General features: G+C 43.0%; 1 protein-coding gene across 3 annotated transcripts in view; it reads right to left on the bottom strand.

Annotated features, from left to right (window-relative positions):
• Positions 1 to 23,619, bottom strand: part of ZNF385B (zinc finger protein 385B) — a 528,613-nt gene that overhangs the window by 195,115 nt on the left and 309,879 nt on the right. For all 3 annotated transcript variants that reach the window (XM_073646802.1, XM_073646803.1, XM_073646801.1), the window contains exon 2: positions 4,620 to 4,762. In XM_073646802.1, the coding sequence (XP_073502903.1) occupies positions 4,620 to 4,762 (143 nt within the window). The remainder of the gene's footprint in view (positions 1 to 4,619; positions 4,763 to 23,619) is intronic.

Below are 23,619 nucleotides of genomic sequence, written 5' to 3'. Positions count from 1 at the left end.
CATCGGAGCATGAGATGCTTTGATGCCCATGGCAGGGGGGCTGCCTGGGTGAAAAAGGGGGTATGTCTGGGTTCTGAACTTGGACAACCCCTTTAATATAATAAAAACAGGAAACTGAGATATCTCAGGAACATTTTAAAGTACATTACACAAAGTAATGTAAGGTTGTCTGTCAACTTATAAGTTCAAAAAATGTGAACAGGAACATAACAGCAAGTATACATGTGTTCAAATATATAACTGTCTATCCAACTGACATTAATTGAGATTTTACAACATATTAATCTCAATTAAAAAAAAGAAACTAGCCTGCACTAATGTGAAGGGTGAAACTGGGATCTGGACTGCAGCACATAGACTAGGTCTGGTTCAATGGCCGTGGTTTTGATGCGCAAAATGTCACGCAGGTGAGAGTCACTTAGTCTTGTCCTCACGCGGTTCTTGTTAAAGTTCATAACAGAGAATGTCTTCTCACACAAATATGTTGAGCCAAACAAGCTCAGGGTTTTCTTAGCCAATGTTCGAATCTCTTGAAACCGGCTCTTATCCAGTTGGCGGTAAAAGTTAACAAGAGAGAGCTGTTGATGACGACTGCGTAACTCGCTGTCACAATGTAGCTCAATGAGCTCGAGCTGCAACTGATCAGGAGCATTGTCGGGGTCAACAGAGAATGGAGAGGAGAAAATGCTGATCTCCTTTTCAATAGCTGCAAAATCTTGAAAGCGCCGTTGAAACTCCCCAGCCAGAGATGTGATGTCTGCTGCATACCTGCTTATTTGCGCATGGATATCATCCTGTGGAAAACTGTTAATTATTTCCTGTAGCGCTGAAAAATGGATGGTATTGGGCGGTGTTTGTGACAACTGCCTTAGGAAAAGTTGCAGCTTTGTTCCAAAGGCTTTGAGGTGTGAATAAAGTTGGTTCACCGCTGCATCTTTGCCCTGAAGATTCATGTTCAGTACATTCAGATGCTTTGTTAGGTCGACTAGAAACCCCAAATCAGCCAGCCAAATTGGATCAGATAGTTCTCGCATCGTTTGTCCCTTTGTTTCCAAGAATTCTCCTATTTCCTTTCTGAGAGAGTAGAAACGTTGCAGTGCAGACCCCCGACTGAGCCATCTTACATCGTTATGATATGAAACATCTTCATATTCAGCCTGGATATCCAGTAGAAACTGTTTAAACTGGCGGTGGCACAGGGCTTTAGAGCGGATAAAATTAATGGTCTTTAGTACCGGTTTCATAACATGATCATATTGGAGATGTTTAGCACAGAGAACTTGTTGATGAATGATGCAATGAAGTTTAATAGCTTTGCCTCCTTCTTCGCTCACCTTGTTACAGATTAGGGTTGATAATCCACTTCGTTCACCAGTCATGGCAGGTGCCCCATCAGTAATAATCCCAGTAACTTTGTTCCAAGGCAGTTTCATGTCATCTATGGCAGAACTAACAGAATCAAATAAATCTTTCCCTCTTGTTTGATCCTTGAGGCTCTGGAGGTCAAGTAGCTCTTCAGTCACATTCATTTCATCGTCCACCCCTCTTAAAAAAATCAGCAACTGAGCCGTGTCAGATAGGTCCGTGCTTTCATCACAGGCTATTGAAAAGAAGTCAAAATCAGCTCCTTTTGACATTAACTGTCTCTTAATATCCGATGAAATTTCTTCAATTCTCCGTGCTACAGTGTTACGAGCCAGGCAAATGTTGGAAAACTCTTGCTTCTTCTCGGGACAGACATTCTCTACCATTTTCATAACACATTCTTTGATAAAGTCACCCTCTGCAAAAGATTTGCAATTTTTAGCAATTAACGCTGCCACCTCATAGCTCGCCTTTGTGGCATTTTCATTTGACTCACGGGCTCTTGTAAAAAGTCGCTGTTGTGACAATAAAACAGCTTCAAGTTGCTTATACTTTTCACTTCGGTCGTGCCCTGTTAGCTTGTCGTATGTGCTATGTGTCGTCTGATAGTGTCGCTTGACATTAAATTCTTTATAAACAGCAACGGTCTCTTGGCATATCAGACAAACACAGTGATTCTTTATTTCAGTGAAAAAATATTCTACTTTCCACTTGTCCTGGAAGCGGCGGCCCTCACTGTCAACTTTTCGTTTCTTATTTGTAGTTGCCATTATAAAAATTGGCCAGAAGGGGAGAGATTAAAAGGCGCAGAGGGTGGAACAGCAAAAATAAGATACTGCTATATGCTTTATAACACAGGCAGAGAATAGCAAGCTGTGCAACAGTCGCACATCAGATAATGGAATTATAGCACAGTGACAGGCAGTCAGGGGTTAATGAAGGGTATGACAGCTTGCTACCACAAGCTTGTGTGAGAGCCCTGCTGGCCTAACCTTTCTGGAGGTGTAAGGTGGCGCAGGGACTTATATATAACTTAATATATATATTATTTATATAATTTTACACAACTAAGCTGAGGTCTTCAGCCTATCTGACCTCTGAACGTCTTACAACCCCTGGGGGCTGGAGATCTCGCACGTCGCGAGATCTTGGCTGGCCGGTTGCCGCCGCTCAGTACTCCGGCGCAGGGAGAAGGAAAGCCGAAATCTCGCGATGTCCGAGATTTCGGCTCTTCTCCCTGCGCCGGAGTACTGAGCGGCGGTGGCGACGAGAGCGGCGGTGGCGACGAGAGCGGCAGCGGCCGCAAGGTACATGCTGCTGGATACCTGGGGGCCTTATTAGTCCGGACCGCGGGCCGCAAATGGCCCGCGGGCCGGACTTTGGACATGCCTGCCCTACTAGAATATATTCTGCAAATTCCCAAACAACAATACTAGAATATAAAGCTTTAAAGAGAACTGTGCTCTATATCCACAGGATCAAGAACAAGAATCACAACATCAGACCGGACCTGCTTAGTTATAGGCAGTGTCGGACTGGGGTGCCAAGGGCCCACCGGTAACCAACTCCAGGGCCCCACTTTTCAGCTCCATGCAAATGTGACATTATCCTCAATCACTAATGTATATAACAATAAACTGGGTATACTGGTAAATAAATAAGATGCTGCCTCTGTCTGTACATAGTGATTCAAGTGTATTGTGCCAAGTACTGCTCATATAAGAGGGTGGTGGCCCACCGGAGGATTCTCCTGCTCTCCTATGGGCCAGTCCGAGCCTGGCTATAGGGAATCCAGGAGTAGAAGTTGCACCAGGGTCATGTAGACTGAGGGGGTCCAAAGACATTAGTATTATAAATGACATACTGCTGGTAGGAGATGTGACGTATTATGACTTTCTGCTTTCTATCATCTAAAGGCTGCTGTTAGCAGCAAGAACTATAAATAACACATCTTGTTTTATATCAGAAAGCCGCCTCTGTTACAGGAAGTATTCCATTAAAGGGAATCTGTCAGCAGGTTTTGCTATGTAATCTGACAGCAGCATGAGGTTGGGACATAGACCCTGATTCCATCTTTGGGTGCAGCAGTTGTGATAGAATCATTTTTCTCTGCTACAGTTTTAGCAAAGCTAATCTGTGAATAACCCGCCCACACCACCGTATTCAGTGTCCATTGTATAGTGACAGAGAACTGCTAATCAGAGGTGGTTGGACTAGGAGGCATGAGGCAGCTAGTCCTGTAGTGATAATCTCCTCCTGATAAAACACTGATTATATTGAAAAAAGCAACAAGCAGCCCAGTAAGTGACACATCACTGGAATCAGGCTCTCTTCCCCTACCCCAAATCATAGTGCTCTCAGATTACATGGCAAAAACCTGCTGACAGATTCCCTTTATTAACACTGTATTATGAAATTGTTATTTTAGTCTTTTAATTACTATAATTACTGTACAGTCATTTAACTCACTTAAAGGGAATGTGTCATCAGAAAACTACCCACTGTTTAAATCAGGGTTTTAAGTTAAATGTTTTTTTTTGTTATTATTATTATTTTATATATTACAATTTGTATTAAAAAAAAATCTTGCAGTTTTCAATCTCGCTATTGCGCTATTCTACTTACTGTTCATTTAGGAAATTTGCATGTACATTAGCAGCATTAGAGACACAGACCCCATGTTTTGTATTGAAGCATCTAATTTGTGTGTGCATTGTGAAGGGAAGAGGAACTGTGACATCCCCTATTGCGATTGGTGGATTCTGTGTTATCAGCTGCATATAGAGGTGTTACTCTGTTAATGTAATCCTGCCTCTGATGATAATGAGAGTTCTGAAAAGTCTTCGGTAAAGAACAAGAAGTAAGCATCCAGAATAGCCCAGTGGCCAGGGAAAATTGAAAGATTATGATTTTAGCTTTAATCCAGATTGTGATATGAATAAAAAACACATTGACAGCAATTTTTAAAACATAAATGTAACACAAGAACCTGATTTAAACAATAGGCCATTTTCTGCTGATTGGACCATATTGAAAGTGTTTGCCTTTATCTGTCAATCATTACAAAGGATGAATGTGAATGTAAATTTCCTTCCTTAACTACACATTTTGCAGATTTGCCTGATTTGATAATCAGAGCTTTGTAAACCAATTGATAGTTATGGGTGGTGAACTGGTGAGTATACACATATACAGTGCTATTGAGTTGACTGGTTTCCTTTACGCTTATACAATACATGAATAAATTTACTTACTGTGTTGAAGTTTGGGAAGAGTCCAACAGCCGGACTATTTTCCATTGGAAATGTCACAAATGGCTTCATATCCAAGGAGGGTTGCACCACAAGGCTCGGGGTCCGAACTAATGCAGGGAGAGCGGTGGTATGACATGTACTGCCTGGTAATATAAAAACAGTTACAGTTATATATGGTACATTCATTTGTATATTTATTAGTTTTGAATAGAGGTACAAACATTTTGTGGGGTGAAGCAATCAGTGAGCAAAATACCTGTTAATGTGATTTTCCGAAAGTAGACATTGCCCATAAACAATTTTTGATATTACAACAAATTCAAGATTCTGTATCAGAAATAATCTAAGGCTTCATTCAGACATCCATTTTTTCTTCGTATGTGAAAAATGGACCGATAGCACCACGGGGGCTCAGTGGTTAGCACTGTAGCCTTGCATCGCTGGGGTCCTGGGTTGAGATCCCACCAAGGACAACATCTGCAAGGAGTTTGTATGTTCTCCTCATGTTTGCGTCTATTTCTTCTGGGTTCTCCAGTTTCCCAAGGACATACTGATAAGGATTTTAGGTTGTGAGCCCCAATGAAGACAGTGATGATGATGATGGAATTAATGGTCCTATACAAGTGAGTAAAATAAATAAATCTTCATCAGTTTGCTAAATCCAATTTTCATATATTTTTGTTCCCAGTGTCCATTACTACCATTAGTGTGGCATTCGTTTTTCCTAATGTGTTAACCCCCCCACCTCCTGAAAATTTCTAATCTTCTCCCTCACATGAAACTAAAAATATGCAGCACTCGGATGACACACATGTGTGTCCGCTTGGATAAATAAAGGAAATATCTCCATTTTTTTTTCAAGACACTCGGTCCACAAAAACATAGACATGTAAACAGGCCCAAAGACTATGATGAGTGGGTGTTCTATCTGTGAAAAAACACTGAAAAACACACATCGTAATGAGGCTTTAGGACGAAAGTGGTTGCTATTTCTAGGAAAAAATGAAGACCCCTATTCCATACAATACAATTGCTTTAAGGGCAAACGACCAGTTATATTGGACAAGTGCTAGCCGTGGTTTTCATGGAGAGCACTCATACTCATGTTATTCTATGGGGCTTTGCATATGTCCAGTGACATGTCCAATTTACATCTGAGGGTCGGATCAAAATCGACAATGCAAGTCTATGGGTTGGTGGAAAACATTGGACCACACTCGGAGAACGTCCAAATACAGTCCAATGTTCAAGGACTGATTGAATGGAGAAGGTGGAGAATTTTTTCATTTGCTGTTCACCTCCGAGAAAAACTTATGGAACTCTGGTCACACTCTGGTCACACTCTGGTCACACTCTGACCAAACTCTGACCAAACTCTGACCAAACTCTGATCAAACTCTGATCAAGCTCTGGTCAGAATAATAGGACCATTTTTCTGAGATGTGGATACATCGGTCATATGCATCTACCCTAACAGTAAAGTACAATTCAATTATCTAATAAAGTAAAAAATATTTTTCTCTGATCTTAGACAACCCCTTTAAGCAGATTTGAAAAACTAATGGTTTCTGATTTAAAAAATAATCAAATTGAAAATTTGTCTTTTGTAGAAAGTTTTTAAGTAATACATAAAATAGGATTTCTTCTTTATATCAGGCTCCCCTGAAAGCCGACTGGAGGAGTCCTGAAGTCTATAGCTGTGATCTCTCACAACATAATGACCTTAGATGCTTCTCAATATGGAACTTTCAACATCAGCGTGATATTGGGCTTAGGAGAAAGATCAATATGTTATCACAAAAGCAAATGAAACTTGACTGATTGGAAAAAAAATCCCTCTAACACAGAGATTTCAACAGCTGCCATAATTCACAAAGGTTAAACACGGTAATATTACGTTACATTAATGGCAGAGTTAAAGCTATAACAAATCTATACAGATATGTCCTTGAGACAGGTCGTGAATACATTCTATAGGAAGCTTCTTTAGAGTATGTTCACATGTGGCGGATATGATGCTGATGTTTTGTTCAAATTTGATGGTGGAAAACTTCAGCGTTAAGAACACAGACAAGAAAATCCATCAAATCCATCATCCATCTGTCAAAGATTTATCTCAACATAATAAATATTTTTCAGTACAGTCTTCTTTTATTCTAGCATCGGGTATAATACCACATCTAAACAGATGTAAATACTTTTATGACCAAAAATGACAAAAGTATTCTCAGAGTGATACCTTTACTGGCTAACCAGAAAAAAATATATATATATAAAAGCTTTCAGAGCACAGCAGCTCCTTCTTCAGGCAGGATCACAAATGAATGTAATCCTGCCTGAAGAAGGAGCCTCTGTGCTCTGAAAGCTTGCCAATATATATTTTTTCTGGTTAGCCAGTAAAGGTATCACTCTGAGAATACTTTTGTCACATCTAAACAGAAAACACTAGCCCATGTGTAGCACCCTGAGGATTCGGCTGCTACAGGGGTATTGCACCTCAACCCAGAGGTGTGGTATTCCACTCCCGGGTAAGGATGGAGTGTGGAGCTGAGCCCAGAAAGCTGCATGCACTACACACATCCCATTTCCGAGGAACAGACCAACGGTACTCCCACTTAGAAATGTGCAGGTACGACCGAGTCTGTTCCTGGCTGGAGTGGGAGGGGGGTGGTACATCCCAAGTAGTGTAGGGGCAGATAGGGGGAGCAGTCTGGGTAGTGATAGGAGCTCATTGGGTGCTGGTCACCTGAGCTCACACATAGAGGGAGTATTTAAGGTGGGCACCATCTAAGATCAGGGTCAGTCAGTCAGTCAGTCTGCCACAGTCAGTCAGTCTGTGAGAAGTCAGAGGAAGAGGAGCAGAGCAGCCCCAGAGAGAGAGAGGAGAAAGAGAGACCCAGAGGGTGAAAGAAAAGGAACTCTGAGAACCCACATACAAACACAGGGTGAAGAGTTGGCAAAAGGGTACCGGATCCCAAACTGGTGGGGGCTAAAGCACACCTCAGCCAGAGACCGGAGGCCGTGGGCAGGATCTGCCACGGCCACCCACCACATCCACCCCGAAGGCAAACCACGTGTAGGGTCAGGGAACCCAAGGCCAAGGGTTTCCCCAACAGAAGGCCCGAGGGAGCTGGACCTAGGTGGATCCCTGGTGGGGACGGCCAGAAGACAGGACAGGAAGGAGGGCTCAGGGTCACGCTCCGGACTTGCTTGGGGGTTGGCTGAATCCAGGACCTGGTGGACGCAGCACGGCTCGGGTGGTCACTTGAAGCTGGAGTGACCGGAACATCAGCAGTAAGTAAATACCCTAAACTGCACAACCCGACTCTGTCTTTAATTATCATCTATGCTGCACCACCACAACCCCCATCCTCTGCACCTGACCCCCTGAGGCTATACCCCACCCGTTGGGGGTTATACTATCAAAAGCTGCACCAACACCATCAGCCTCAGCGGACCCTGCTGCAGCGGCGGCCGTAGTGACCGCAATACAACGGGTGGCGTAGTCGACATAAAGAACTTTATAACATCTGTAGGACTGCCACATACTCTGAGCTTGACACCCTGGGCACGGACCGGGTCACTGCCACTCGGCGACTACAACTCCCATCTGATCCGGCTCCGGGTATTCCCCTAAAGAATATGGCCCAGGGGGTGCGTCACATGCCTGCTAACGCGTTTCCAGCTTGATCCTTAGAGAAAATGACTAAGGATTAATTCTGTAATGTGTATGATCACACATGCTGGTATTCTGTGGTTGGAAGTAATTTTATACTTCCTGCCACAATAAAAGAAGATTTTTTAATACTTCGATACTGGATGTTCTTCTTATTCCTGATACTGTATAGGAGCAGTAGTGCACATGTGTGACCACCGCTACCATAGACAGTGGATAAAGTGATCACACTTACATAATACTACAATCATTGTGGCTAGGAAATAAATGATGGTATAGCCCATTTAAAGATAGGTAATCAAATTTTAAAGTCCCCAATAAAACTCTTTAAGGCCACGTTCAGTATTTGGTCAGTATTTTACATCAGTATTTGTAAGCCAAAATAAGGAGTGGAACAATCAAAGGAAAAGTATAGTAGAAAAACATCACCACTTGTGTATTTTTCCCCCACTCCTGGTTTTGGCTTAAAAATACTGCTGTAAGATACTGACCAAATACTGAATGTGTGAATGTGGCCTAGGACCTCAAACAAGAAAAAAGCCAGCACAACAGCCATCTACCTGCCGCCATATGGTGCCTTAAGGAGGTACAGTGTTATCTCCTAAAGTAATGCTTCTAGGTAAGGATAACTCCATAACAGCATTTGGAATATACCACAACTCTTTGGTCTTGGGATTCACAGATACTGGTGAGAAAAAATGTTTGTGTGGCTGTGTATAAGGGCTCATACTCATCTGCATGAAAAACGGACAAGTGCAAAAAATCGGATTGCACTCTGACCAAATCTATGAGTCTCTCCTCATCTGCGATTTGTTTCTCAGCTCAGATCGGACTGAGAAAAAAATCGCATCATGCTGCGATTTGCTGTGTATATCGGACCAGACTCACCAATGCAAGTCAATGGGTGTGAGAAAAAAATTGCACGCCACTCGGACCATGAGAGTGCCGTCCGATTTTTTTTCTCATCCATCTCCTTGAAAACCCGATATTTCATCAGCCGCGTACAGTAAAATCACAGCGTGACAAGTCAGAATAGAATAGATAGAATAGATATATATACATAGAATGGATAGATATAAAGATGTTAGTGACATATATAATTACTACTTTGACTGTGTAGCTTACTGTACATGTATTTAATTACTAAATGAATACATTTCTGAAAAAAATGGTGTGGGATCCCCAGAAATTTAATTAACCAGTAGAGGGAAAGCGGACAGTTGGGGCTGATGTTTATAGCCTGGGAAGGGGGTAAAAAACATGGAGCTTCCCAGGCTATTAATATCAGCTCACAGCTGTTTACTTTGCCTTTACTGGTTATTAAAATGGAGAACCCCGAAAAAAAAATTACGTGGCGCCCCCCTATAATTAATAACCAGCAAAGGATAGGCAGACAGCTGTGGGCTGATATTAATAGGCTAGGAAGGGGCCATGGATATTGGCCCCTTCCCAGACTAAAAACATCAACTCTCAGACGCCCCAGAAAAGGTGCCAATTCTCGCGCTTAGCCTCCGCTCTTCCTTCTATCTATCAATCTAACAATATATATATATATATATATATATATATATATATATATGAACATATACACAGTACAGGCCAAAAGTTTGGACACACCTTCTCATTTAAAGATTTTTCTGTATTTTCATGACTATGAAAATTGTACATTCACAATGAAGGCATCAAAACTATGAATTAACACATGTGGAATTATATACTTAACAAAATAGTGTGAAACAACTGAAAATATGTCTTATATTCTAGGTTCTTCAAAGTAGCCACCTTTTGCTTTGATGACTGCTTTGCACACTCTTGGCATTCTCTTGATGAGCTTCAAGAGGTAGTCACCGGAAATGGTTTTCACTTCACAGGTGTGCCCTGTCAGGTTTAATAAGTGGGATTTCTTTCCTTATAAATGGGGTTGGGACCATCAGTTGTGTTGTGCAGAAGTCTGGTGGATACACAGCTGATAGTCCTACTGAATAGACTGTTAGAATTTGTATTATGGAAAGAAAAGAGCAGCTAAGTAAAGAAAAACGAGTGCCCATCATTACTTTAAGAAATGAAGGTCAGTCAGTCCGAAAAATTGGGAAAACTTTGAAAGTGTCTCAAAGTGCAGTTGCCCAAGGAAAGGAAGACCAAGAGTCACCTCTGCTTCTGAGGATAAGTTTTATTTTGATGCCTTCAGTGTGAATGTACAATTTTCATAGTCAGGAAAATACAGAAAAATCTTTAAATGAGAAGGAGTGTCCAAACTTTTGGTCTGTGCTATATATATATATATATATATATATATATATATATATATATATATATATATATATTTATTTATTTATTTGTATTGAAGAATATTTCCTTGGAAAACTATGTGTAAATGACATAGAGAATTCCTCTATGTAAAGGCTCATGTTAAAATTGCAGTGCAATAGGATCGCATTTGCATGTCAATTGGATGTCATTCGGAAGCTATGTCATATAAATCGTATTGTACTCGCATGAAAATCACATGACACTTGCATGACACTCGTCCCAAAAACTTCAGGTCCTTCCTTAGCAAGCTATAGCTCCCATCTTATGGATTGCCATATTACAAGCTTTATGCTTGATTCCTAAAATTTCTGATAACTGTCACAAAGCACGATACATGGACTGAACTGCTCTTACTAAATACAAAATGTAAAAGACATGTTTAACAAATCATTATCTGCAGTGCTACATGGTCTGGAAGAAGTGCGATTTTCTTGGAGGAAGAGAATTCCCCAAAGGGAGTTGATAAAGAGGGCAACAAAGTGCTGATTGGGTTATTCTTGGAAGAAGATGTGTCTACAACTCCCCCGGCTTCTAAGACAAAGAGCGCACTATTTATAGGATGCGACTCACAGCTTTAATTATAAGTAACTATTGGAATAAAACATAAGCAATCAAACAATATAAAAGAGCTGAAACATTCATTACAGGGATGTTCTCATGTAGTAAGAAAAATAATGCAAAGTAATTGCCTTCCTTAGCAGGATTCAATACCTTGCAAAGTAAAGCTCATATTTAATAAATACATTTTCATTTTACTCTGCTCCAATAAAAAGTAAGGATTGTAGATGGGAATTGTTCTGCATAATTAACCACTCATCAGTGCATTCTTTCATTTCATAACTACTTTGCAAATAGCAAAGGAAAAATAATACGTATTAGCAATTTTATTCCATTAAAAAACATAAATTTGCATTGGAGCAAAATGGAAAACACATTAGCAGAAAATTAGTTACATTTATTCTCCCCCCCCTTTGTTGTATCCTTATTTGGCACTGAGCAACATGTCTCAGTCAGCACCAAAAAATCATTTCATGGATTTATAATCACAATGTTCCAACCCTCCTAAGATTTTCAGTTCTGAAAATCAAGGCAAACAAATAAAGAAAATATATTGAATCAGATACCTAGTAAAAGAGCATCATTCTGCATTGCAGTCACAATATATTTAGCACTGCCACACTGGTGATATCTGCCAGGCTTAGGCTATGTTGCCACAATGAGTTTTGGTGAGTTTTTTAGGCTGCATATTTTTTTAAAAATACAAGTGACCTATTGTACTTAACCCCTTCACCACCTTGGGTTTTTCCATTTTTTAGTTTTTGTTTTTTTTGCTCCTGTTATTCCCAGAGCCATAATTTTTATTTTTCCATCAATATGGCTATGTAGGGGTTGTTTTTTGTGGGACGAGTTGTACTCTTGAACAACCTCATTAGTTTTACCATATGATGTCCTGGTAAACAGGAAAAAAATCCCAAGTGCCATGAAATTGCAAAACGATTTTTTGGGTTTAATTTTACCATGTTCACTAAATGCTAAAACTCATCTGCCATTATGATTCTCCAGATCATTACGAGTTTGTAGACGCCAAACATCTATAGGTTCTTTTTTATTTAAGTGGTGAAAAAAAAAATTCAACGTTTGTAAAAAAAAAAATGGCGCCATTTTCCGAGACTTGTAGCTTTTCCATTTTTCGGGATCTGGAGCCGGGTGAGGGCTTATTTTCTGCGGGTTGAGCTGATGTTTTTATTGATACCATTTTAGTGTAGATACAATGTTTTGATCGCCCGTTATTGCATTTTCTTGCAATGTTGCGATACCCAAAAAAACCTTAATTCTAGTGTTTCGATTTCTTTTTCGTTACGCTGTTTACCAATCGGATTAATTCTTTTTATATGTTGATAGATCGGGCGATTCTGAACTCAGTGATATCAAATATGTGCATTTTTGATTTTTTTAATTGTTTTATTTTGAATGGGGCGAAAGGGGGGGTGATTTGAACCTTTATTTTTTTTTATATTTTTTCTATTTTTAAAAACTTTTTTTTGAACTTTTTTACTGGCTTCAATAGTCTCCATGGGAGACTAGAAACTGCGATTATCCGATCGCCTGTGCTACACATAGCAGGGCTTCAGCCCTGCCATGTGTAACAAAAGTGCTCATCTGCTATGAACGCCGACCGCTGAGCAGCCCTCATAGCAGATCGGCTATGACAACCACAGGGATCTCCTGCAGACCCCTGGTTGTAATGCCAACCCATCAGCGCCCCGTGATCATGTGACAGGCATGCTGATGAGCGAGTCTTATGACGAGCTTCCGGCGCTGCTGTGTTAAATGCCGCTGTTGGAGATTGACAGCGGCATTTAACATGTTAACAGCCGTGGGTGGATCGTGATTCCACACACGGCTGTTAGGGGCTTTCATCTGCTGACATGTGCCAGAAAAGAAGCGGGAACACATCAAACAGGTGGAGGCGACCTATGATGTACTTATATGTCATAGGTCGTAAAGGGATTAATGGGTGCAGAAATGGTACAGAAAATCAGCAATATCAAAAGCTCGCAAAAGCTCATCATGGGAATGTAACCTTAAAGTGATGACAATTAGTCACATAAGCAAGACTGCTACCAATCACTGGCCTCAGCAGTGACACTTGCACGTGCCAGTGATTGGCTGTGGTTACATGAACTATGGACGTGATGTCATTGACAGCAGCGATCACCGCATTGTCTGCACGAGTGCGCAGGGGGATTCAACAGGGAAAGAGTTTAGTATTTTATAACAATTCCTGATGTTGGGCAACTGTTTGTTAATATTGTACAATCCCTTTAATTATAATGTTCTGGCATTTAACTTACACTGTGTTTGGGTAAGCAGTAGTGATGAGCGAGTATGTTCTGTTAACCCTTTCACCGAGTATGCTCGGATGAGCACCGAGTATTTACAGCATGCTCGGTGTTATGTTTGAATCACTCCCATGTGCACGATTTGCGACGGTTTGACAGCTTTAATACATGTGAGGAATATGTAAGAAGCAGACATTCCTCACATGTATTAAAGCTGTTAAACAGTCGCAAATCATGCACACAGGAGTGATTCAACCATATCACCGAGCACGCTGTAAATACTCGGTGCTCGTCCGAGCATACTCGGCGAAAGGGTTAACAAAACATACTCGCTCATCATTACTCACATGTATTAAAGCTGTCAAACAGTCGCAAATCATGCACACGGGAGTGATTCAAACATAACACCGAGCAGCTGTAAATACTCGGTGCTCGCCCGAGCATACTCGGCGAAAGGGTTAACAAAATATACTCACTCATCACTAGTAAGCAGTTATTAGGTCATAATTAAAGGCTATGTTCACATCAGGTAGCATTTTTTTGCTCTTGGCAGTAAAAACGCTGTGTTCAAAATGCAGTTTTTGCTGCATTTCGTCCAACTTTTTTGTTGTGTTTTTTAACTGCATTTTGTATATGTTTTGTCCACTGTACATGCCTAATAGTTAGTTTCAGTCAACAAAAACACAGTAAAAAATGCAGCAATTTTGCATTCTATCTTTGCTTTCTATGGGTGAAAAAATGCTGAAAGGATTGACATGCTGGAGATTTAGAAAACGCTGCAGTTCTTCAAATTCAGTCAGGAAAAAAAAAACAAGTGTGCACGAGAATTATCATAGCTTTTGTTGGCTGTAAAAGGAAGCTTCTTATTTGTATAAAAAAATCTTCAAAAAGATTCTAAGAAAAATGTGCATGTGAGCATAACTAAAGAGTAACTAAACTTTTTTTCTTAATTGAAATCCTACAATTTTTTAAACATACTTCATATTTTGCTTTCTTCTCTACTTAACACTATGCATCAGTGCTGTTTCAATGCCCAGTTTAAGAGGTTGTCCGCTACTTTAGCATTGAAGACCTATCCTTAACCCCTTTGTGACCGGAGCATTATCCGTTTTTGCTTTTTGCTCCCCTTCTTTCCAGAGCCAGAACTTTTTTATTTTTTGTTCAATATGGCCGTGTGAGGGCTTTTTTTGTGGGACAAGTTGTACTTTTAAACGCCATCACTGGTTTTACCATATCATGTACTGGAAAATGGTAAAAAAATTCCAAGTGCAGTGAAATTGCAAAATAAATGCAATTCCACAGTTGTTTTTTGTTTTTGTTTTTTTTTACCACGTTCACTGAATGCTAAAACTGACCTGCCATTATGATTCTCCAGGTCATTACGAGTTCATAGATACCAAACATGTATAGGTACTTTTTTATTTAAGTGGTGAAAACAAATTCCAAAGTTTGCTAAAAAAAAATAAAAAAAGGCGCCATTTTCCGAGACCTGTAGCATCTCCATTTTTCGAGATCTGGGGCCGGGTGAGGGCTTATTTTTTGTGTGCCGGGCTGATGTTTTTATTGATACCATTTTGGGGTAGATCCGATGTTTTGATTGCACGTTATTGCATTTTATTGCAATGTTGCGGAGACCAAAAAAACATAATTTTTGCGATTCTGAACGCGGCGATACTAAATATGTGTATGTGGGGTTTATTTTTTATTATTTTATTTTGAATGGGGCAAAAGGGGGGCAATTTAAACTTTTATATTTTTTTAAAAACATTTTTTTTACACTTTTTACTTGCTTTAATAGTCTCCATGGAGACTAGAAGCAGCACTTGTCTGATCGCCTCTGCTACATAGAGGTGATGAGCAGATCGACCTCTATGTAGTAGAAATGTTCATGTGCTATGAGCGCCGACCACTAGGTGGCGCTCATAGCAATCTTTACATGACAACCACAGGGGTCTGCTGCAGACACCGGGTTGTCATGCCCACGCATCGGTGACCCGCGATCACGTGACGGGGTCACCGATGGGCGGGGTCTAGGACGCGCTTCCCGGAAGCGTGAGTTAAATGCCGCTGTCAGAGATTGACAGTGGCATTTAACTGGTTAACAGCCGCGGGTGGATCGCGATTTCACCCGCGGGTGTTGCGGGCATATGTCAGCTGTATAAATCAGCTCACATGTGCCTGGTTCAGTGCGGGTTCAGCGTTGGAGGCCACGCTGAATAGGGCAGGGGGTGCCGACGTGGTGCGTACTATTACGTACCACGTCAAAAAGGGGTTAAGATAGGTCATCTATGTCTGATAGGTTGGGGTCTGACACCCGGCACCCCCTCTGATCAACTGTTATCGGTGTCGGCCGTTGGCCAGAAGTACTCGCTTGCGGAGCTGCTCCGTTCCAAGGATAGGTCATCAATTCTAAAGTAGTGGACAACCTCTTTAATGCTTCTTTAGAAGCTGCTTTCAACTGCTGCTCAGCAAATATTCATGCACTATATTGATGCAGTCTGTCTACAGCACTTTCCATGTCTGAGTCTTGTACTCCCCCCCCCCCCATGTTGGGGAATTCTTGTATTCACACTGCTTACATTTTGTGATCTTTAGGGATCTTTATTGAGCAGTAGCTTGAAGAAGCTTCCAAAGCAGCAAAAAGTGGGCAATGAAACAGCATTGTGGCATAGTATTTGGGAGAGAAGTAGGTAATTTAAGGAAATTAAGTATGGTATATGCTAAAATTTCATTATTTTGCAATGCCTCAAAGATAATTTAAAAAAAAGTTATTTATTCTTTAAGTATGCACTAACAAGATAAAATATGGTCAGAAAGCCGAGGTTTCCCTCATTGAACCCTGGGATGGCTACTCATTTAAGGTATGGGCTCTAATCACAAGGATTGTGATGTGATCAATGGTGGTCCACCTCTCTGGCTCGTACCGATGACTATGATATTCCAAATGTTAGATAGCGGAGAACAGCGGATATGCTGATCTCTACATTTACAGAAGGACTGCCCCCACAATTGCTGCCCCCCCCCAACTGATTACAGGGAATGTTATTACAGTGCAGGACCCAAAAAGTTAAAAACTTTATCTCACCTAAGTACTTGTAGTAACAATATTTCTAAAAGGCCATAATATGATATTCAAAAGTCTCATCTGTCGCTTTACATTGTTTACTTTCCTAGTGGATATTTATTATTATTTTATTCCATTTATAATGGATCTCCATATTTTGCAGAACTGTGCACTTATTCTCTACAGTCCCTGATATCATTGGATTGAGCAATATCATAAACACATAGATCACATATGGAAACTGCTTATGGTGCAAGACAGCAGTACTGACAACCATGGGCGTACCCACCGTGGGGCAGCGGGGGGCAGCTGTCCCCCCCTAGAAGCAGGGAAGCACGCCGCACACCAGGGCCGGCGTCAGCACCCGGCGCACCCGGGTAAATGCCGGGGCCCTGAGCAGGCGGGGGGGCCCCTCATCATCGGGCACCCCACGCGCTATGGGACCCGTGAGCGGAGGAGAGCGGTGTCAGCGCCCGCTCCCCCCGCTTGCTCAGGGCCCCGGCACCCGGCACAATACTTGCCTCTCCCCGTGCCTCCGCAGCAGCTCCTGCATCCTCCGCGGCTGCGGCACTGTGATGTCTCAGGTCAGAGGGCGCGGTGACGTCTCTACACCGCGCTCTCTCCTGAGCAGTCACAGGCAGCGCAGAGCGAGATGAGGCGGGCGACGCTGGAGTCCGGAGCAGCGGCAGCAGGTGAGACGTGAGGTGAGTATTTGATTTTTTTTTATTGTATGGAAGCCTGTGGCAGTGTAAGGGAGGGGAGTGAGGTGGGGGTGTGTGACATCCTGCAGGTTGCAGTATAAGGGAGGGGGGGTGTGACATCCTGTATGGGGCATTATAAGGGGGAGGGGGTGTGTGTGACATCCTGTATGGGGCATTATAAGGGAGGGGGGGTGTGTGTGGCATCCTGCATGGGGCATTATATGGGGTGGTTGTGTGACATCCTGCACGGGGCATTATAAGGAAGGGGGGTGTGTGTGACATCCTGCATGGGGCATTATAAGGGGGGGGTTGACATCCTGCATGGGGCATTATAAGGGAGGAGGTGTGTGTGACATCCTGAATGGGGCATTATAAGGGAGGGGGGGGTGTGTGACATCCTGCATGGGGCATTATAAGGGAGGGTTTGTGTGTGACATCCTGCATGGGGCATTATAAGGAATGGGGGAGTGTCATACTGCATGGGGCATTTTAAGGGGGGGTGACATCCTACATGGGGCATTATATGGGGGGGAACAGCCTGCATGGGGCATTATGTGGGGGGAACAGCCTGCGTGGGGCATTATATGGGGGGAATAGCCTGCATGAGGCATTATGTGTGGGGAACAGCCTGTATGGAGCATTATATGGGGGCCAGTATCCTGCATGGAGCGTTATATGGGGGCCAGCATCCTGCATGGAGCGTTATATGGGGGCCAGTATTCTGTATGGAGCGTTATATGGGGGCCAGTATCCTGTATGGAGCGTTATATGGGAGCCAGTATTCAGTATGGAGCGTTATATGGGGGTCAGTATCCTGTATGGAGTGTTATATGGGGGCCATTATTCTGTATGGAGCATTTTATGGGGGCCAGTATTCTGTATGGAACATTATATGGGGACCAGTATCCTGTATGGAGCGCTATATGGGGGGCCAGTATTCTGTATGGAGGGTTATATGGGGGCCAGTATTCTGTATGGAGCATTATATGGGGGCCAGTATTCTGTATGGAGCATTATATGGGGGCCAGTATCCTCTATGTAGCGTTATATGGGAGCCAGTATTCTGTATGGAGCGTTATATGGGGGCCAGTATTCTATATGGAGCGTTATATGGGGGCCAGTATCCTATATGGAGCATTATATGGGGGCCAGTAACCTGTATGGAGCATTTTATGGGGGCCAGTATACTGTGTGGAGCGATTTGCTGGTTTCTGAGCTATTGTGGAATTTACAATAGATATCACTCATGTAATGTGAGAAGTGAAATCTCTGGCTTTGTACTATATATATATTTCTCTTCGGTATCTGTGCATCATGTGTTAAAGGGGCCCACTGAGACTCTTTCACCCTGGGCCCACAAAAACCTGGAGCCGGCCCTGCCGCACACACACTTAGATCACCGGCGGTCGCGGCCAGTGAAGGTTCCCTCTGTGGCCGGCCGCAGGTGACTGCTCTGCTCTGCACCCGGCGGCCGGAACTGCGCAGTGTCACTGCATGGGGTCCGGCCGGGATTACCTTTAACGCACGCTGAGTGACACAGCACGCCGCATGTCACCTGATCAGGGTCCTGACTCCTGAGGAGTGCTGACGTAGCACGCTGCCTGCCTCCCCTGTTTCCTGTCTCTGAGAATCCCGCCGGAGCGGAGCGCTTGTCCTGTTACTGTGGGCCGGCTGCCAGTGACTGTGGAAGCCAGCCAGTGTAAATTACACAATACACTCACTTACTGTGTAATTATTGAAATTTGGAAGGGCCTGGGCCTTGGGAGTAGGAACCGGTCCAGACCTGGAGAAAGGACAGGTGGTTAAAGACATTGAAGTGGCTGCACTTTTTGAGGAGGCTAATATTTTTTTCCCTGCAACAAGGCACGCACTCTTCATTTTAAGTGCTTTCCCGTCCACCACAGCTACTGTTGAACGATCTTTCAGTACCCTTCGAAGGGTAAAGACCTGGCTCAAAAGTACAATGACTGGACAGACTGACTGGATTGTGTTTGATGAGCGTCCATCAGAAATTCTTCAAGGAAAATCAGGACTGGATTGAAACTAAAGTTTTGAACAAGATTTTTTCAAACCCAAGAAAAATGATATTAGTATAAGACATGTAATTAGAATAAAAATCTATATTTTTTGCAAGCAAATAATTGTAATAACTAATAAAGCACTTCTATAATTACATATAATTTTCTTAAAATTTTCATTTCATTCACCTTTTTCGTTTTAAAATTTTACAACCTGAACGACCATGGCTTGCCCCCCCCCCCCAGTTTTGATCCTGGGTACGCCCATGCTGACAACCAAGCCACCGTGCTGCCCACATTGTATGGAATAAGCATGTTAGTATTCTGCAGCTTTTGCACCACCCAATAATAAAACAACAATGTAACAGACTGAAGCACAGAATATAAAATATTTATTGCTTTTGCCTAAGTAAGGTAATAGCGACATGATGTAACTCTGATGATTGGAACATAACACAATGGTGCAGCCGACTCTGGCTTCTCAGACACAATGCATTATTTTCCTTCCAGCTACAGAAAAAGAATTCCAGGATTCTCTACTACAATGAGCTTTGATTAATAACAGCAGCTGATATATTGCCATTATATTTCCTGGAAAACAATGTCATTTGAAGAAATTCAAACCGGAACTTTTTAACTTTTCCTATAATCTTATGACAAGACACATTTATGATGAGCCACTGAGCAATAGATGTAACTAAATATTTAGTCTAAAACACAACAAAAGGACACAAAAATTGTAAAAAATATAGCAGAAAAAAGTCAGTCGCTGTATTTTCCAACACAGATCAGAAAACTAATGCACTTAGAAGATGCAGCAGCCGCTATGATGAAGACGGAGGCAGCACAGGTCAAAATATTGATGAAACCATCGCTCACACACCGACCATTCAGGGGTGGTCGCCTAGTATTAGAATTACGTTTAAGTTTTTAATGTGGTTTTTATAGTACAGAAAAACTTTGATTTTGCACTTTAAAATGCAACATTTTTTACATACCTTTTTTTTAAGTTCCATATAGAAGACTGTAGAAAATAAGCATCAAAACCGCACAATTCAGCAACGTATTTGAGCGTTTTGTTTTCATGAAATTACACCCGCTTTCCTTGGACAGTTAAATAGCATAATTTATCTGCAAAAAATGCAGCATTTACATTACTTGTGAACATGGCCTAAATGTCTAAGTTACGTGGATGATTTCATGAAGACACTACTCTCGGTGCAACTGAAGACGCTTTTGAACTGTGCCGTTCTGGTGCTGTTATTCTCTTTAGGGCTCTATGGAGAGCATGAAAAAAACGCATGTAGAAAAAAAATGCTGTTGCATTTTTAAGTGCAGAATCAAAGCTTTTTTGCACTACAAAACCCTATTAAAAATACAGCTTCACATCTGCACCAAATAAGCATTAAATAAGGGGGAAAAGGCATAAAAAACACAGCTAACACACAATAATCAGTGGAAATCACACAATTTTTTTACACCATTCATCGATCAACGTAAATAATCTGATTGCTGGGTTGTGCGGGTTATCACAATTACAGAGACACAAATATGTCTGTTATTTGCTGATTTTTTATATTTATTAATTTTTTAAAAAGTGCAGTAAAATGACTTAATTGTAATTGTTTTTCATTATTTTAAGTAATTTTATAGGATGAAAAAAAATCTGACTTTTTCTTTACCTCTAGAATACTGGGACATAGAAATACACCATTGTGTACAGATGTATCTCTATGTATCAGTTTAATCTGCCTTTGGATTCAGAGCCTGCAATGCAGCTTCAAGTATACAAAATTCTTCCAGTGTTGTCAGTGTAGACTGTGGCTCATAGCTTTAGCTGTTGCCTACTATAGTGTAGGTAGTGTACTCGATTCCCGGGAGACTCACACATAAAAGCGAAAATTACATTTTTTAAATTGTTTTTCATTTTTGTTAGTAGTTTTATAGGAACAAAAAATCTGAACTTTATTTTTTCTCTAGAATATAGGGACAAAGACATACACTGCTATATACAGATTTATCTCTTATGTATCAGCATAATCTGCCTGTGATGTCAGATTCTGCAATACAGCTCAAGATTACCAAATTTTCATAGGCTGATCAGTGCAGTTTGTGACTCATAGACATAGATATAGCTACGGTCTGCAAAAAGATCATTTTTTATTTAAGTAATGTAAGTGTGTGCAGAGACGCTCGTCCCCTGCCTCTAAGGAGGAGGAGCTATGGACCAATGAAGACGCCAGAGAGAAGCGTCTGAGTGGAAATCAGGGCAAAGCCCCATAGGTGCCGGGACAGTGGGACTGAGCCCTTAAATTGCGACAGTCCCGCTGAAGCTGGGACAGTTGGGAGCTTTGCTAGAGAATCTGGTCAATTCATGTATCAGATGACCAATCATTCATTTGAAGGTCCAGCAAGGACTACAATTCCACTGTGGGGTTCAGCCACAGCCCCTGAAAGTGAACAGCTGAAGTTTCTGCAGCAGAACCTATGTCAATCACTTCAATATGAAAATGGTTGTTTTGATTAGACAATCCCTTTAGGCAAGGAACAGGTGTCCTTATATGAAATATGTCCACAAAGTTTTTTCTCTCCTAATTTCCAAATGAAAATAAAGGCCAACAAACAGACTATCATGTACCGCCGCATTGTTCTTTGGCTCCAGAAATTGACATTTTTCATTCTAATGTTACTGCATTACTGTTGTAGCACCCCGAGGGCTCGGCTGCTACAGGGGTATTGCACCTCAAACCAGAGGTGCGATGTTCCACTCCCGGGTAAGGATGGAGTGTGGACTAGGGCTCAGTAGGCTGCATGCAACACACACACCCCATTTCCGAGGGACAGGTCAACGGTGCTCCCACTAGACAGAAGTGCAGGCACGACAGCATCTGTCCCTGGCTGGAGTGGGGCGGGGGGTGGAATACCCAGTGGTGTAGGAGCAGATAGGGGTGGGTCTCTGGGCAAAGGTAGGAGCCCATTGGTTGCTAGTCACCTGGGCTCACACATAGAGGGAGGTTTATAAGGTGGGCACCATCTTAGAACAGTGTTCAGTCTGAGAGAGGAAGTGACAGAGCAGGGCCTCTGTGGAGCTCTGCTCCGGAGGCGGGCCTAGCCTGTGAGGCCAGAGCCAGCAGAAAAGACAGGAACAGAAAGGAAAGGAAGAAAGGAACAGAACACCAAGAGAGGCCCAGAGACACGAAGGCAGAAGGAACCTTAAGGACTCAGGAGATTGCGGGTGAAGGGTTGGCAGAACAGGGTACCGGATCCCAAATTGGTGGAGGCGACTAATCCTCAGCCAAAGACCGGCGGTCGTGACTATATCTCGGTGCGACCCCTCACTACACCTACCAGGAAGGCACACCATATAGGGTCAGGGACGCAGAGATCAGCGTGCCCAGAGAAGGCCCGAGGCAGCCGGACAAACGTAGAGTCACTGGTGGGGACGGCCAGAGAAAGGAAAGGAGGGAGTCCTGTGCCACGCTCTGGAATTGCCTGGGAGTTGGTCGAGCCCCTTGCCTGGTGGACGCAGCACGGCTTGGGCAGTCACCGCCGGTACCGAGGTGACTAGGACCAGTAAAGAACTGTGAGTAAAGCATTGGAAACTGCAACCACACGTCTCTGTGTTTCATCGCCGCACCAGCACCATTAGTACTGGGACGCTCACACCATCACTCCCACCATCATCCACGCTAGCTGCCCTGAGGCAATACTTCTCCCGTGGGGAGTTATCCCATACTCGGCTGCGCAAACTACATCAGCCTCAGCGGTCTGCAGCGCAGCGGCGGTCCCCACTGACCGCAATCCACGGGTGGCGTAGTCGGACACTTATTATAACACCAATAGACGGCCACTGGTTTGACCGCCCTGGGCACGGACTGGGTCACTGCCACGGAGGACTACAACCCCCAGCGATCCGGCTCCGGGTATCCCCCTGCACCGCACAGGCCCAGGGGGCACGTCAACTTTGGCGCAGTCGGCAGGATCGAGACCAACCCGCCACAAACGGGTATTGCGTGCCTGAAGAAAATTGTACATGTACCTGGAAAAGAAGTCTCCCGCCATTTCCAGAAGTTTCCCGCTGTCCGGAGTCGTTTCCCGCCATCCGGAGCCGATTCCCGCCATCAGACGCCATCTTGGACCGTTTCCCGCCATCGGACGCCATCTTGGGTCGTTTCCCTCCGTCTTCCCGCCATCCGCAGTCGTTTTCCCGCCATCGGGCGCCATCTTCGGGACGCCGCGCGGGAAGAAGAGGGGCGTGGACGCCGAAAGTGCGCGAGATCCGAAGATCCGCCCCACGCACTGACGCTCCGTAAGGTCCTGGAAGGGAGAGGGAGTGACGCTGACGTCACAGGAGCGCGACGCAAGGTCCTCAACCCCGACGATCGACT

Source organism: Phyllobates terribilis, unplaced genomic scaffold (assembly GCF_046119375.1).
Source record: "Phyllobates terribilis strain yellow unplaced genomic scaffold, ASM4611937v1 Scaffold_9__5_contigs__length_417890890, whole genome shotgun sequence".
Lineage (NCBI taxonomy): Eukaryota > Metazoa > Chordata > Amphibia > Anura > Dendrobatidae > Phyllobates > Phyllobates terribilis.
This window is presented reverse-complemented; position numbering and strand designations above follow the sequence as displayed.